General features: G+C 37.9%; 2 protein-coding genes across 3 annotated transcripts in view; one reads left to right on the forward strand and one right to left on the reverse strand.

Annotated features, from left to right (window-relative positions):
* Nucleotides 1-5665: 5665 nt before the first annotated feature.
* The window catches only part of LOC146474165 (uncharacterized), a 35292-nt gene continuing 23528 nt past the window's right edge, over nt 5666-17429 (forward strand). The window contains exon 1 of the mRNA XM_085117290.1: nt 5666-5868. Within this exon, the coding sequence (XP_084973416.1) occupies nt 5825-5868 (44 nt within the window). The 5' untranslated portion in view covers nt 5666-5824. The remainder of the gene's footprint in view (nt 5869-17429) is intronic.
* On the reverse strand, nt 6711-16760 carry LOC146474166 (uncharacterized). Of its 2 annotated transcripts, XR_014866238.1 has the most exons (3): nt 16107-16760; nt 8299-10738; nt 6711-8138 (listed from the first exon to the last, which is right to left on the reverse strand). XR_014866238.1 is itself a non-coding variant. In XM_085117459.1 (2 exons), exons 1-2 carry the CDS (start codon nt 16537-16539, stop codon nt 10413-10415), a joined length of 759 nt encoding a protein of 252 aa, XP_084973585.1. In that variant the 5' UTR covers nt 16540-16760; the 3' UTR covers nt 6711-10412. The 2 variants fall into 2 exon arrangements, 1 of the variants encoding a protein (XP_084973585.1); XM_085117459.1 differs by having other exon boundaries at nt 6711-10738.

Consider the following 17429-nt stretch of genomic DNA (forward strand, 5'->3'; position numbering starts at 1 on the left):
AGAATAGAAAAAAAACTTTCTTACGATCAGTGGATTGATTTGTTAATTCCTTATACTGCAAAAGTTAAGGAGGAGTTGAATGTGGAAGCACATCAATCATTTTTACGCTGGCAAATTTTAAAGTCATGCAGAAACCCCTGGCAATGGAAACATTGCATAAAAGACAAATATTAATTACAAACCCACAATTCGCTTAAATCTTCATTCTTCGTCAGAAGGGGCAATTTAAGAAAAAGAAACAGTTTAAAATAATTTTAAACTTATGATATAGTGGTAAGGGTGTAGAAAATAATTTGATGGGATTATCCTGTGATTCGTTACTAACGTAAGACTCGAAATTCAATTGCTTTAACGTTAACGTTTTTAAGCGACTGGTTAAGTGCATACTTTTATGAGAACAAAGAGTGGATGCCGGAATTTCATCGTGTTAACAATATCTTGCTGTTACAGTTTGATGGCACTACACACGAGTAAAAAAAAAAGGATACCCGGCTTCCCATTGAGTGTAAACGTCAGAAACACGGACAGCGGTTAAGTCTAGTTTTGTGTAAATTGAATTTAGTCCAAATGAATTAAAGCTACTGGACAGTTCTTCCCTGTGGTGCTGTTTATTATGTTGTTCAAGGTGACTCTAACTTTTGAGTCTGTGAGTGAAACCTGAAGTATGACCATTCAAATGAAAGCTACTGAGCAGTACAATCCTGTGGTGCTGTTTATTATGTTGTAGAAGGTAATTCTAACTTTTGAGTCTATGGATGAAATCCTAAAGTGTGACCATTCAAATGAAATCTACTGAGCAGTACTTTCCTGTGGCGCTGTTTATTATACTGTACAAGGTGGTTCTTAACTTCAGAGTCTGTGGATCGAATCCTAAAGTGTGACCATGCAAATGAAAGCTGCTGAGCAGTACTTTTCTGTGGTGCTGTTTATTATGCTGCACAAGGTGGTTCTAGCTTTTGACACTGTTGATGAAATCCTAAAGTGTGACCATTCAAATGAAAGCTACTGAGAAGTACTTTCCTATGGTGCTATTTTTTATTCTGAATAAGGGTTTTTCTATAGCTAACTTTTGATTTTGTGGATGACATTATAAATTGTAATCACTCAAATGAAAGCTGTCGGTTACTAGCTTCCTGTAGCTGCAACGTTTATTGTGTTGTGACAGGTGGTATTTGCTTTTGAATCAATGAATAAATCCCTAAAGTTGACCTTTCAAGTGGAAGCTAGTGGGCAGTTTAAGGTGGGTCTTACTTTTTGACGTGTGTGAATAAATCCTCTTATTTATCAGTACTTTCTTGCGTTCATGTTTGTTTCTCGTTAGTTTTCACCTTAAATATGAGGTTTGTTTTCTAGTTCGTATTCCTATAATTCAACGAACTTTTCATGATAGTTATTGGAAACAAAAATAAGAAAACTAAACGCACAAACAATGATCGAATGCAATTTTGCCATTTTACTTGCCACATACTAAAATATTTGCCCATGTTGCAGAATCTAATGTTGAAAAGTAAAATAAAAGAAGCTGAGGACAATGAGGCTGGGAAACATGGGATTCGAGCAGTTTCTTGTCTCGAGTAAAAATCTGTCTTTTGTCGTCGACACTTCAGAATAAAATTCAGTATGATAGCGTGTGATCTATTGTCCTGTGTCTCTGTTTTCGTTTCTCCTTCCGCATATAATCCCTGTTTCCTTCCGATTCTTCCGGCTCCGATTGCCCTCCCATTCAACAGCTGCTTACTTCCACCATTTTGAAAATTTTACCGCCATGGAGTAGCTGTTGAATGGTAGGGTCATCGGAGGGAAACAGGGATTTATTCAGGGATTATATGCGGAAGGAGAAGTGAAATCAAAGACACAGAACAACAGATCAGACGCTGAGATGATAATTCTATTCAAGTGTCGATGAAGGTCAGTTTTTTTGCTTGAGACAGCTCTGCTTGAATTCCAAGTTCTCCACTGCTCACGGTGTAATCAGATGTAGCTTTTCAGGAGAGGTACCCTGTGGTTCGTTGCTGTGAAACATCATTTATTCTGTTCTGTTCGGATGACCAGCAACAGCCCGTCGAAAAAATTCGGGAAGAATACTGATTTCTTTCCATATAACGTATTCTCGATCGATTACAGTTTTCAGCTCGAGAACCCGAACAGTTCCCACTTTGTTAGCTTACATCTCACACCAATTTGCCCGGCGCCTTTAAAATGAATACGGGAGAAAACATTTAAAGAATTTTGCTAATATGCTCCCGTTAGGTGTTTCCTAAACTTCACAGAAAAGTGGCTTAACATGATTCCGCGAATGTAATTACTATGTATTAAAACATTGATTATAGTGTTGCAGAATTAACGGCATGTTGTTTGAAAACCGATCAACTACCGTAAGTTTCAAACATTCAACGAATTGGGGGAATGTAATTAACAGTAAATAATTCTCTACTTTTCATATGTATATTAAGTTGAGACAAAATCCAGGCGAAAACCTGAGAGGAGCAATGCTCTTTTGATTTCAAAACCATTTAGTGTTGCAAGAAAATCTCGAAATATTGAGAAACCAATCTCCAGGAAGCCCGTAAGAATAGGTACCTTAAATAGTCTTGTTGAAGGATGTCTCTCTTCCCCTCCAGAAACCAATTTAGTAGACGGAGACCACGCCGAAGATCTAGACGTACCCCTAGTATCACAATTAACTTCATCTAGCCTTATCAACGGTTTTATACGATATTTTACAATCAAGACATTTATTTGAACAGTTCACGAACCGCATAAATGAATTTGAATATCCATTTCGCGGTGTACTTCAAAAAGAATAATATATCCAGATGCTGAATATTGTTTCTATTACGTTTTTATTTATCAAATGGGACATGACAAGAAAATTGGGTTGAACGAGAAATTTTATGCTAATAGGTCATTTTGTTCATAAAGCCCGGGCGCTTTTGGACTTGGCGATAAAAGCGACCCGGCGGTGAGCCTTATTGCTATTACGTACATGTAGTTAAGTAAGATCTTTTGTACAGCCGTTAAACGCGATAGTTCGGTTGGGCCCACAGTTTTCTCCAAAGCAATGGGAAAAAACCCACACAATTACAAAGCATTAAAAATAAATCCAACTGCAGTTTGACAGAAGGTCACCTTCCGAATCGAAGGGAAAATGACCATTAGCTAAGCATTGGCAAGTGCAAAATGCAAAATGTTAGGAATGTGTGGCTTATTTGGGGACATCCATTCAATGTGCTGTCGAGACCATTAAGAACGTTTTACAGGTGCTCGAACATATAATAGGCATACAACTGTCATAATTGACCATAATTATACAGCCATCGCGAACAATTATAGTTCTGAGGACGAATCGGTATCATTAATTTGAAAGTCTTTTGCCTTAGAGTCAGAGTCAGTGAAATACCCTGAGGAAGAAAAGCCGTGCCTTTCGATATATTGGAAAAATATATTTCCCTAACCGTGAAATCAGCCTTGCTCTTTTATTGCACTTTTTTTTTATGTCCGTCTTGGCTAGAAAACACTCTGAAAGCCCACGGATTTGAAGACTTGAATGGCATCTTCTACACCACACAAAATGTCTGGCTTACTAGGTAACTTGCCTGAGTTACTGGTGGGCAAAAACAGAGAAGGTGAATAAAACAAGGAAGATTTCAACTTGCAGTTGCTTTTTTTGGGAAAATTGTTGGCACGGCTCGGGTGAAATTAACACAGGCACTAAAAAGGACCTCGGCAAATGTCGTTTACACTTCGCTATTTTTGCCATACCAAAATATACAGTGTTAAAGGGACCAAACGTTTTAGGTAAGGAAAGTTTTATTAAGCGCATGCGCATTTCAGTTAAGAGCCAAGATGGCGGACTCAAAAGCGTTTGTGTTACATGATCTGTTACGGGAGCGTCTGTTGCAAAGGAAAGCAAGACGCATAACAGTTAACGCTGAACTTGAGAAATTTGCGAAAAACTTGTTGGGGAGATTCACCTCCCTCAGAAAATGGAAAAGAAAGCAAGAATTTTACAAGGTTTTAGCAGCTATGGTAATTAAATCATAGACACAACCACTTGTTCAAGACTGTATGCTACGGTTTCTTCTTTCTTTATTGTCAGCAAATGTGTGACTTCGCTTTCTTTCCAAGTATAGCCTTGTGACGTTCCTGGACTTGACCTGTTACTACTTTCCGCCATCTTGAAATTTCCTGGGCGAAAATCGCTTAAGGCCCGTTTAAACATTTGGTTCAACATGCGTTCAACGCTTTGTTGAACCAAATGTTGGGGACATTTGAACAGGCGGTGCAACATTATTGAAATCGTAAAAAATGATGAAAGCTTGTTGAAAGCGTGTTGAATCAATTTTAAATCGGTCCATACAACATTTCCCCAATGATGTATTATTCTAGAAAGTAACACGGGCATACTCGGAAAAAAGGAAATCCGAGTGCACCTATCAGGAGTCGAACGTCTTAGGTTCGACTCCTGATAGGAGCACTCGGATTTCTTTTTTCCGAGTATGCCTGTGTTACTTTCTAGAATAATACATCATTCTCATTCATTCACCAGGCTTGAAATATACCATCACATTTATTTCAACATTTCCTTTGTTCTCGAAAATGTAGAATATTGTGTTGAAGCCGTTTGAACACTCCGTTCAATGTTTGTCCAACATTTCCCAACATCCGTTTAACTTTTGTTCAACGAATGTTGGTCAAATGGGTCGTAACAAGCTGCTATGAATGAAGATCACATTTGGCCCGTCAAACCATTTACACTAGGTGTGTGCTCTATCCGAGCCGAACCAGTTTTTTCAGCACCCGTACCATTTTTATTCGTGCCTGGACTGACCTCACCGAATGACCAGTACGGGTGAAATAAATCTGGGCTCGGCATGCACGGATGAAATCTGGCACGGATAGGTTGTTTACTTTTAGGCCTTATCACGGTTTTCGACGCCATTTTGACGAGTAGGCAAATACGTCCTAAAATGACAGTGTTTGTATGGAAATCCGTTGTCAAACAATTTTCATAATACATCGCTTCTGAAAAATTCATGAATTGGAACCTTTTGGCACTAGGAAAAGGATTTTAAGACAAAACATTGGAGGGATGTAGCTGTGCCAGAATGCGTGCAGTCGTGTTTTGAACTTTCCATACATTTCCCTGTATTTTTCCCGCGAACTATTTTTAGTAGCAGTTCACGGCTGGTTCGCTATACAGACAAATTTATGGAAATGTCAAAACGCAACTAGATGCACAGGTACATTCCTCAGTTATTTTCTGTAAAATCCTTTGCATACTGCCTAAAGTTTCCAATTCGTGAATTTTTCAGAAGCGATGTTTTATGAAAATTATTTGTTATCGGATTTCTATACAAACACTGTTATTTCAAGACGTGTTTGCCTACCCGTCAAAATTGCGTTGAAATCCATGATAAGGCCTATTTTATGCGATCTTTTAACAACCCGTGGCAATTTCACTCGAGCCTTGCCAAAAAAAAATTATCTGTTGACTGTATTTTTAATTTGACAAAGTTGTGAAAATCCCGTATCCCTCCCCAAAGAAAAATTCCACAAAAGGGGAATGCACCGTGACAAACGTTGCGTGACGATATATTGGTTACGTATTAACTAAGGTCACGTGAGGCGTGCGCAACTGATGACATCACAATGGTCCAATACCTAATTTGGCGTTTGTGTCAAGGGCTTCAAACGCAAAGCGGGAGCCGGTCAGGAAACGGCAAGTCGCGCTTGTTTCTCTCTATTTTTCTAGTTTTCTACGGTAAGTTGATCACTTTTAGGTCCACAAAACGGCAAAGAAGAGAGCTTTGAACACTGGAAAATGGCTTTTGATAAACAAAAGGCTCAAAAGCAGAACAAGTCGAGGTAAGTGCCGGCTAAATGTTTGCAAAGCTCAACTAGATTTGCCACAAGTCGACTTCTTTGAGCGACCTACGAACGTCGCGAGAAGTCCACCTTTCCGGCAACGAAGGAACCAAAGCCAACATAACATACAGAGTAAAGGGGGAAAATAACATTGGAAAGGGCTTTTAGAAAGTCTAAAGCTGAACTTGTTTTCGCATTTCAAAGTTTTTCTGTAACTCAGCCGAGCGTTTGTCCGAAATTCGGATTATATGACAAAAACACGGCATGAAATTGTTTTAGTTTCATAGTTCGGTCTGTCTTAAACCCATATAAGCTTAAGATATTGTACTTGTTAGCTTAAATTTTATTTTTAAAGTTGTCTTATCTAGGTACGTTTACATTGTAATTCTCGGAAAAACTAAGCTTAAATGGATCCTTGTCCCCAAGATTTCAGACACACAAACCAAAGAAGGCTTACTTCATTGTAATCGGAAGTTCATAGGTTCGACTCCTGTTAGAAGAACATGGATTTTCGGAAAAATACTTCTATCGAGGCCTAAAATGTTGGCAAAGATGTTCTTCCGACGACCAACACCGACAAAAATACAGCTTTGATAGTGCCAGAATTCTTTTTAAAGTCCTATCTTCTGATTTCTTAGCATGAAAAATAAAGAAACCCATATTTGACAAACGTCCACACATCAAATAGGCGAGTTGGAGATCATAAAAATATGTTGGAAAGTTGGCCGAGAGTGGAGGCTTATTCTATTTATACGTTAACTATTTGACTAACATGTTTACTAAGCCGGCGTGTCAAACCGTTAGTTTCGTTTTGTTGCGTATTTAAGACGGACCAATTGCACTGTTTCTATTTTAATGAGTTTCTCTTTTATTACCAAGCAACTTTAATAATACGTTAAGTGTACTGTTATGTTCGATCGTTTTTACGAGAAGCTCATGCTTGTAGTATAAAAATAGGTTACATATCAAGACTTTGTACATTTATATACTGGGCTTTAATAATTCATATCTCACCCTTATGAGTATGGCAAATAATTGTGGCTAAAACTTATCAACAGATGTACACGCGCGACTCTTTTTATAGGCTTGTTGTTTACTCTTTGCAATTTATAAAGCAAGATGCTGTTGCCATTCAGCTGTACAAATAATACTGTATAAATTGTAACGTTTACTTCTCTAATCGTTATTTACAATAATGTTGTCAGTAGTTTTTGGTCTGGCATATACATTTTTTTTAAAAAAATAAAATGCTGCTGGCTAAATTGCTGGTTGAGTGAGAATCCATCCAACCGAAAAAGATGGGGACTCGCACGTTAATCCATAATTCTTAGCGTACAAAACCCTAAAAAACGTTCATAAAAAGTACAGAAAAGTTCTAAAAACTTCAAACCTAGCATACATGATGTTGTTAGTACAGGGAGGAATTTTGCCAAAAAATATGGCTTTCTGTGTGCCTATTGGCTATGAAAATACAAAACTGAATGCCATGAAGACAGCGTACTTGTAATATGAGATAACAAAGATATAAAAGTGTATAATCAAAGGTTCAGCGTTCGTTTTTCCTGTGAATGCCCTCTGGAGATAACGATTTCCCGCTATAACTTAGAAAAGCCTCGCTGTCTTCATGTCATGTATTAGCCAATCATTTTTTTCCATGTATTTTTTCAAACTTTAATTTAAGGAGCCGTTACCATATTTTCCTTCAGTATAGCTCTGGCCCTGAGGAAGACTTATTCTATTAGTCGAAATATTGGCCACTAATAAATCTGCCCTTTGCCGTAGTGCCAGCCTTGCATTCAGTTTTGTATTTTCATGTTCAAGTGACGCATGACACGAGGTCTTTCACAAGAGAGATCCGGCAAAATTACCAGCAAGTTTAATTCCTGCGTGGTGTGGACTTCTGCATTCAAAAGTTTTTCTATTGCCTATGTTAGGTTCTCAAGGTATTTTGGTAAAATGTCAACCTCGTTCCCAGGGTTTCTCCCCGGGAACGAGGTTGGTAAAATGTACATTGAACTCGAGTTGTCATCTTTTTCCATACGGTAGATTTGTCATTCATATATCGCAGCGTTTTTTTAAACGATCATTTGGCTATCTTACAACGCGGACATAAAAAAAAAACCATCTGAAAATCTCATTCATATACTTTTTAATAATTCATAAGCCTATTGACCTATCAAATGGTCGATAAAACATCACGTGCAGTGGTTTTAATACCCGATAAAACCTCCTCGTTATTAGTGTGCGATGTTTAATGTTTTTCTCGTATGCTAATTTCCAACGATCACAAAAGCATCATTGTTATGAACTCTCTTGACACACGCTTTTCCAGGAATGTTTTTGAAGCCGTTCAAAAAACTCGCAGCACGTGTTTTCTCGGTTCTAAAACCACTCGGCTGCGCCTCGCAGTTTTAAATCCTGATAAAACACTGCTGCTCGTGTTTTAAACATTACATAATTAATTAGTGTTCAAAGTATTAAGGTTGACGACGATTTCGACACAATTCTGTCTGTCTAGGAGGAACAGTGGAGCTTTAACCACAAAGGTTGTTGTGTACGTGTGTTCGGGTGGCCAAAGTGAAGCAAGCTGATATCATAAATTAAATTGTTTGCAGGTCTCTGAATGAGTTGTTTACTATCGTCTTAGATTATAGCATTGAATTAATTAAATTTTAATTTCCTTTTTCTAAATTTGGAGCTCGTTACCTCTAAGTAATTTAAAGCATGCAAGAGACTGCCAAAAATAAAATTCCCTGACAGTAATCCGGTTATTGCATTTATCTTTCCATCTCAGTACTCGGTATGTTTGTAACCTTGATACAAAAGGTTTTGATATTCTTTAACGCTATTAGGTTCGGTTTATGTTCACCGACGTTTCGGCAGTTCTGCCTTCTTCAGGGTGGCATGTTGAAAGTGGAGTTCGTTATGTTTGTAACCTTTACTTGCCGCAGGGAGCACACACTTCGTACAAATAAAGCCAATTTGGTAAAAAATTAATTGTAGCAGAAGGAAGTGCTGCTTAGTAGCTTTAATTTGACTGGCCACACTTTAGGACTTCATCCACAGACTTAACATTTAGAATCACCTTTTACAGCATGATAAACAGCACCACATGAAAGTGGCCTTCATTTGACTGGTCGCACTTTAGGACCTCATCCAGAGAGTCAAACGCTTGGACCATCTTTTACATACAGCGCTAGCACCATGTACGGAAAAAGTACTGCTCAGTAGCTTTCACTTGAAAGACCACATTGTTCGAACGACAACCTTAAAACTGGGGACCACCTTGTGCATCATAATAAACATTGGTCTAATTTTAAATGGTTACAATATCATCCACGTACTCAAAGGTTAGAATTTCATTGGACCACAGCAGACAATACTTTCACCATGACTGGCAGCAAAGAGTTAATAAGTCGTGTTTACGTGTGAGTACACTAATTCTTTGACTTGTTACTACAAAATGCAACGAGTTCCCCATCATTGAAATCCTTAGTTCAGTTACTTGTCTAATTTCAGATTTGTTGTTAAACAGTGTAAAGAGTTTAAAACCGTATCATCTCATTTAGAGTTTCAAACGCCAGAAAGTTCTATATAAAAATAATGCTATATTGTCTTAGTAACTATTCTACCCTTGTGATATGAGCAATCACACTCTCTGATTGGCCCGCTACGAATAGACTACTACGTCAATTTCCATTAGTCGACGGAGAAGTTGCGCCAACAAGCTTTTCACTGTATAGCAAGTTTTCTATATATTAAAGACACAATTCTAATCAGTCTGTTATATGAACCATATGTTTGTCTTAGAGGACTTGTCCTAATTCCCTGGAATAAGGTTTCAGCTGCAATGCGGATTAAAAACCCACAAGCTTCTCAGAGGAGGAATTAATATTCCGAGCAGCATTTTATCCTTTTCTTTGTGGATATGAATAATAAAAAAAAACGATAAATGCAGACATTCATGTTGTCACTGAGGTCATTAATTTGAATTAATTTGTGTCCAATGCGGGCAGAAATCATCTAATGCTTTATGCAAACCGTTTCAGTCCTGTACAATTTTGACAACCTGTGGTCAACTTTCCACCTTCTAATTCGCTATTGTTGTTGAATCCTATTGCCAATCGTGACTGGGAATTTTAAAGAGGAAATGCCACGGTTTTTTGTCCTTTTTTATCACGCTTTTTTTCATGAAAACTGTACTAATTTTATATTAGTTCATACTCTAAGAGAAGAAACAACTAGGCGACGAATTCAAGCTTGAATCGGCCGCATATTTTACAGGATACTGACTAAATCATAATTCAGTTTTTGCAAATTTTCCGGCAAGACCTTTGAAAAACCGTGAAGTTTAAATGCTTTGAATATATACATTGATACAATTTTTGGGGGCTAGAAATAGCAGTAAAATATTCGTGTCGTAGGCCCAGACTTCATTTTAGTGTTATTTATCTGTCTAAACTTTCTTAAAGTCCGTTTTCATGAAGTCTTGTCTGTGTTACCCTTGACGATATTCAGTTCTTGTTAAAACCAGTCTGACTGGTCTACGTGCATGTTTCTTGTTGCAGTCGTTCCTTTTCTAACTGCATTATTTGAAAGGGGGATTTTTTCTCCGGTTTCTTCTCTCCTTTAACTCTTTTCCATTTCATTCTTCTATTCTGAAACCATACCTTCACCTGTCTTTCCGATAAGTCCAAACTCACTGCGATCTCATACCGTCGCAGTCTTGTGAGATAGTTATTTCGGGTGAATTCGTTTTCAAGTTCACGCAGTTGATGCGTTGTAAAAGCAGTTCTTTCTTTCCGCTTCTTGCCTCTTGGTTTCTCAGATTTGTCCTCTTCTTCTTCGTCGTCCTCATCAACTTCGTCTCCTGCAAAAATAACGACAGTAAGAGTCAACATTTTTCTTGCAACTTGTCGTGCAAAAAAATTTCTCGTTGCAGAAAGTAGACGTCGTTTCTACTTTCTGCAACACGAAGACTGATTTGTAGTGTGCAGAGGTGGTAATACGGCCAACAAACAATCGCAACTTGCAAGTTACTAGAAAATGTTGCCCGTATTACTTGGCCTTAAAACGCGGTTATAGGTCTTTCGACGAAATCTCGAATTGTGACCATTCAAGGACTTCAAATGATTTCAGAACTACTGAGCAATACTTTTCTGTGGTGCTGTGTATTATACTGTAATTCTAACGTTTAAGTCTGTGGATGAAATCCTTAAGTGTGACCATTCAAATGACAGCTACTGAGCCATACTTTCCTGTGGTACTGTTTATTGTTGTGTGAAAGGTTGTTATAACTTTGAGTGTGTGGATGAAATCCTAAAGTACAACCATTCAAATGAAAGCTACTGAGCAGTACTTTCCTGTGGTGCTATTTATTATGCTGTACAAGGTGGTTCTAACTTTTTATTCTGTGGGTGGAATCCTAAAGTGCGACCATTCAAATGAAAGCTACTGAGAAGTACTTTCCTGTGGTGCTGTTTATTATGCTGTACAATGTGATTCTAACTTTTGAGTCTGTGGATGAAAACCTGAAGTGCGACCATTCAAATGAAAGCCACTGAGCAGTACTTTCCTGTGATGCTGTTTATTATGCTGTACAAGGTGATTCTAACTTTTGAGTCTGTGTATGAAATTCTAAAGTGCGACCATTCAAATGAAAGCTACTGGGTAGTATTTCCTGTGATGCTGTTTATTATGCTGTACAAGGTGATTCTTACTTTTGAGTCTGTGTATGAAATCCTAAAGTGCGACCATTCAAATGAAAGCTACTGAGCAGTATTTTCCTGTGGTGCTTTTTATTGTTCTGTAAAAGGTGGTTCTAACTTTGAGTGTGTGGATGAAATTCTATAGTGTGACCATTCAAATGAAAGCTACTGGGCAGCACTTTCCTTTGCTACTGATTATTACGCCCTACAAAGTGTTTCTAACTTTTTGAGTCTACGAAACACTAACTATATGTAAACATTTAAGTGAATGGTATTGGCCATTACCTTGTTCTCTGTTTGTTTCGCTGAACACGATGATTCTATTTTTCGATCTACCAGGAGATGCAATCCTCAGTATCTAAGTTTGAATTGATCATTCGTATGAAAGCTACAAAGTATTACATTCCGTGATCTGTTTGTTGTGCTGTGCAAGGCAGCTTTATGGTAGTAGAGGAGTTCCTTGAGATAAAGCACACCCAAATCAAAGCAACTGAGTAGCACTTTTCAATTATACCCGGCATCATTGTGTCTGAATTACGCTGCTCAACCTCGTTCTACCTTCCAAGTTTGTGGATAAAAATTTATAATGTCATCGAGTAGTACGTTCTTAAGATGGTACTGGTGTTCATTTTTCAGAATTTTTTCAAAACAAAATTTCGGACTTGTTTTTAAGTTCTCAATTTGATCACTATTATGCACTGTATGACTTACCGAAACTAAAACGGTGTAGAAAAATGGCTTTGACAAAAAAGCCTGCTCTTTTATGCGTTGTATTATTACCGAAACTAACACGGTGCAAAAAAAAATGCTTTGCAAGGGGGCTAGTCGTTTTGGATCGCATTTTAAGCTAAAGCGAAGCAACACATTTCTAGCTCTTTTAAACTTCTCTCATCGCTCCCGGCCCCTGCAGGGGGTACGGCATTCGCAGGCTATGCGCTCTTGATTCGTGGAAAACCACCTTTATATATCGGAACACTGAAAGCGTTTACTGCACAAAAAAGAAAGAGAAAACTTTCTTTCATCTCTTCCATTTAGTTATGGAAAAACTTGTTGAGCTTGACTAGAACTCAATACAAAGCAGATGTAAAAACAGCTTTTCTTCTCGTAAAGCTCGGCTTGCATTTTCATAATTATGGAAACGCCAAAAACGTGTTCTATTTATTAAATGGATTAGTTCTGAAACATATGGCCATAATTTTCCGAATAAGAGCATTGCCCTTTTAAAAACGCAAACGCAATAGAAACTGACTGATATTTGAAAAAAAAATTGAGGGCAGTGATTAAAATAAAAGAAGAAAGCAAGATTATCTCGTTCATTTGTTTACTAGCGGAGGAAATGTTGGCTTGTACTTTCGACCTAGCATGACCAATTTTAACAGCTTCGATGATGGCGGGCAGAAAAGTCATTATAAAATTAATTATAAATGTCGCGAATACTTGCCATAGACTATAGGCCGCTGTCTGCTCACGTACGTACGTTTATTTCTATCTCGTTGCAGCTGTTATTAATTCCCCGCTTTTGTCGGCTTTTTTGCTCTTGCTTTATTGGTCAGAACAATCGCGAAAATACTACATAGACACGTTGAAGTCGTTAACGAGTTAAAATCGTATTTAATGAAACGTCTTTGTTTTCATAAAGATGTGCGAAGAACGAAGAATAACTTTCGTTTTGTAGTGTGCGATATTTTTTTTTTACGTTTCTTATGAAAACCTCAACCCGCCCATGGCGAGATAGCGCATGAAGAAGTTTGATTCCTTTGTTGCATTTTATCAATTAAGATATGTGGCGGCTCTGCGGAGATCTAACATTTGATCGCATTTAAAACTCAAATCTAACTTCTGCATCCCAATAATTTGAAGTTGTATGATGTATGTCACGTCATTCTTTCTCAAAAAGCCAACGTTTCAAAATTCCAATTTCGACTTGGATTATTGTCAACCACTTTATCACGAGCCTCTGGCTCTGGAGATTGCCAAAGCATTCCTCGTGTTATTGACATTAAATAAATTACTTTACTTTTTACTTTTCCTTTTACTTTTCTCTCTAAACTCACGACTAATTGTTCCTCTTACAAGCCATTGCAAACTGCAAAGTACTTTTTTCAATGTCGAACGAGTTTTGAAAGAGTTTTTAGTGTTTACGTCTTAATTTTATGAATCCTTATTCTTGTGCCATTTGTTTCATTCATGATAACTTTTCTCTTTATCAAAAGAGAAACGTTTTCTTTTCTTTTTTTTTTTTTTTAACACAAGCATGCAAATTAAGAAGAACCGTGAATTTTGTTTTTGTTTTGTTTTAATTGCGTTCCGACAGTACGCAGACTTCGCCCATAAAACACGTCTAATCATATTTCTATTTCTAGAAAATTGTATTTTCAGATGTTTTTGCTACCTTATGTTTCTACAATAAAATGTGACCTGTGGTCCCGCACCGATGTTTTGCCTTTGATGTCTCCGCCGTGCGACCAATCCAGTCAATAAGACATTTATTACTTCTTGAATGGCTTTATGCGTCGTGGGTATTGTACGTGAAGAGAGCCAAGCTATGGCAGATCATCAAGATTTCGCCGAAATTCGTGGATAATTTTTTTTGGCCTTTATCTTCCGTTGTGACTCGTTGAGCCACTATGTGGTTTTACAGACGAGTGTTTGGGTGGAATTCTAAAGGATGAACATTTAAATGAAATCTGTTGAGCACTTTCGTGTGATGAGATTTCTCTTGCTGTGTAAAGTAGTTTTTGGATCTGTTTCTATAGATGAAATGATAAAGTCTAAACATTCAAATGAAAGTTACCGAACAGTACTTTTCTGTCATACTAATCTTGTTTTTAATATTTTACCAAAATAGTTTTGAATCTGTTTGGACTAAGCCGGTTAAGATTAACTAGGTAATTGTGAATCTTGGCTGTTTAAACTGTTAATTCTACCCATGTGAACAAAGTGATATATGGGGTGATACGGAATCCTCTTTCTTCAGCATATTGTGTTAGAATACGCCTTTGAATAATTAATTCGAGATAAACATGTTATCACTGCTAGTAACTAAAATTTCAGTGCAAAAGATAAGTTTGATCGTGACTTCAGAAACTGCAGCCTTTTGGTATTTGAGAAATTTCAAGTTTTGGATGCAATTCGAATGATTCCAGTGAAAAAAGTTATTAAAACTAGCAATTAAAGCATTATAACTACTTTTTTTTTTTTTAAGGAAAACTAGCTTTCATTTACCCAGGCGTCCTTAGACACGAGAAAGCGAACGTTTAACTGAAGGTCAAGAGTGAGTCAATTGCCGACCATTGCGGGAATAAACTTGAATATGTTTAAAACACTTTTTGTTTGTTATTTCCTCCAACATTAAGCACTCTTAGTCAGTAAAGAGAAAGAGTGTCTGATTTAAAAATTCACTCAAGTGTAATAAAGACTTTCTCTTCCTCCTTTTTATTAAAAATTCAGAGTTTGATTTAACAGTTAGCTTGCCTCTTAAATATTCATAGAACGCTTATATCTTTAATAAATTACTACCAAATTTGTGATTTTTTAAGCCATTTATGGCCATCTTAACACACCATCATGGTAATCTCTTTTTTTGCAAACTTGAGACTTTCTAGTTAAACCTCCGTAAAACTAAAACAATATTTTAGCCAATTCAGCTGAACTGCACTGGGCCAGAAAGAGTTTGTAGTGATGCTGTACCACTTACAACAACTTCCTTGAACCGAAAAAAGTTAGCAGTTTAACAAAGTTTCATAAACACATAAACACCAATTTCTTAGAAAATATTTCGTATGGCACTTATTTTGAATTACTGATCAGTACTGAGTTGTTTAAATGTTTCTACCAAAAGTTCAGACGTGACAGTTTTTTTTTTTCAATAAATGTTATTGAGTTACTGAAGAACTGCAAGTTACTGAAGAACGTCAGGGTTTGGGTATCTAGAGAAGGTGATGTAATATAAAATATGAAGCAACAATTGTCACGAGCTCATCAGCAGGTGAAGGGCAAGTCCACTGAGACGTAAACAAAACACTACCATCACCAGCTGTAAGGCCGGGCTGTAAGGCAAGTCCACTTGAGATGAAAACAAAATACTCCCATATTTGTGTGACTTCGCAATTTCTCTGCCAAGTCCACAACGTTTGAGTTGTACATAGTTGCAACCGAAAGCGGGAGTGGGGCCGCAATCACATTTATTGCAAAACAGGAGTACATCAATCTCTTTTAGAAAGAAAACTTTAAAACAGAGAGGCTGGTGCGATAAGACTTTGAACGTTGACTAATTTTAAGCTTGAAAAATTGAAGGAGAAACCAGGAAATATACGATGCTTCCATCAAACTTCAATCAAGCAACATCAGACGAAATGCGGGTATAATACGCTCTTAACTATAATATAATGAGCAATACACAGCAATCAAATTCACGAATCTAGTGAGAAGGCAAATAATCGCGTTTCTAAGCCTTTAATCTGGCCGGAACAAGCTGCCCTTTGGAGGGTGCTAAGCACAGAAGCGTAATTACAAATCAGTTCCACGTACCTTGGTAGCAATTGTCCGTTAATTTTTCGTTCGTGACGCTGATGTCGCTTAAGACGTGCTCTGGTTCCTTCTCTCTCTGATTCAGGGGCTCCGGTGGTGGTAAGACCGGCTGCGGAGTGAGGGAAGGAGGTGTGTAGTAATGACAGTGAGTTTCGTAGCTTTGCCTTGGTGCTGCTAGGTCTGCTAGACGTGATTCACTTGGGTAGTGGATCGCCGATGGTGCTGACGGTGGGATGTGGTTGAACGGAGGCGGGTTAGCGCGCGTGAACGCATTGAAACCGTAACGCGGCGCGTTATAAATGTATGGCTGGTAAGACGGATGATGAGGAGAGTTTTGCTGGGGAATATGGTACTGTGGATTGTAATGTCCATAGCCCTGGCCGCCATAACTGAAGCCTCTAGCGTACATGTTTCCCGAGTCGAGACACAGCATCACCAGCACCTTCTGCTGATTAAAAACTTGATTTCCTCCACGGTTACATGTGGTTTTAGATCAAACTGCGACTGTTTATGTCGTGCCCCGCTCGCGTAATTGATATACCATACATTCAAGCATGTGCGCTTTTAAAGCCGCATAAGGTCCTTGTGTCAGTTGATACAAGTGGTCGATTTCAGAGACCTGTGCCAGTGCCCCTGTCAGTGAAATAAGTACATTTCCAAACCTTACTCGATCACCCCGTTGCGTTTTTAATCTCGTTGGAAAACCATTAGCTGTTAATCGATGACTTGGGTCGCAACTCAGGAAATTTCCCGGTGGACGAAAGCTTCCAAAAAGGATCTGCATTTGTCGGCAATGCCGACCACACGAAAAACAAATAACCCATGCGATCCGCAGAGTCCTGATAAACGTTTTCTTTGAATTTGCCGACCTTTATCAGATGCTAAACGAATTAGGGCTTACCCCAAGAAAATATTGCCTCATCAGATTTAGATTTTTCGACTAAAACAATATCCATCGGCCAGTATCTAGTTTTCTAGCTAATTAACATAAAAATTGGGCCTGTAAGCTTTTCAAGTGTTGGTGCCCTTATTGTGCTTTGTTTAAGTGGGTTCAATCATGTGCAACCTTTTTAGTTTATTTTTTGTGTTGTCATAGTAAACACAAGAAAGCAATTTATTTAATCTCGTTATAGGAGTCTAAAAGTTTTCAAAGGCGTTCCAAACTTGGCCGCCAGATTTTAATTTATGCTAGAACAAAAGAATCAACGGACGAGAATATTCATGATTAGCAAACTGGAGGCAAAACCTGGAACTAGCACTAATGTTTAAATTGTCGATTAATCTGTCAAGATCGGTATACAAGCTACCTAATTGGCAAGTAAT

This window comes from Pavona decussata, unplaced genomic scaffold (genome assembly GCF_977016875.1).
Source record: "Pavona decussata unplaced genomic scaffold, jaPavDecu1.1 SCAFFOLD_91, whole genome shotgun sequence".
Taxonomy (NCBI): domain Eukaryota; kingdom Metazoa; phylum Cnidaria; class Anthozoa; order Scleractinia; family Agariciidae; genus Pavona; species Pavona decussata.

Coding starts and splice junctions, on each gene's coding strand:
- LOC146474166 (XM_085117459.1), bottom strand. CDS start 16,539: ATGCTGTGTCTCGACTCGGGAAACATGTACGCTAGAGGCTTCAGTTAT. Junction 10,739..16,106: donor AACGGACAATTGCTACCAAG/GTACGTGGAACT, acceptor TTATTTTTGCAG/GAGACGAAGTTGATGAGGAC.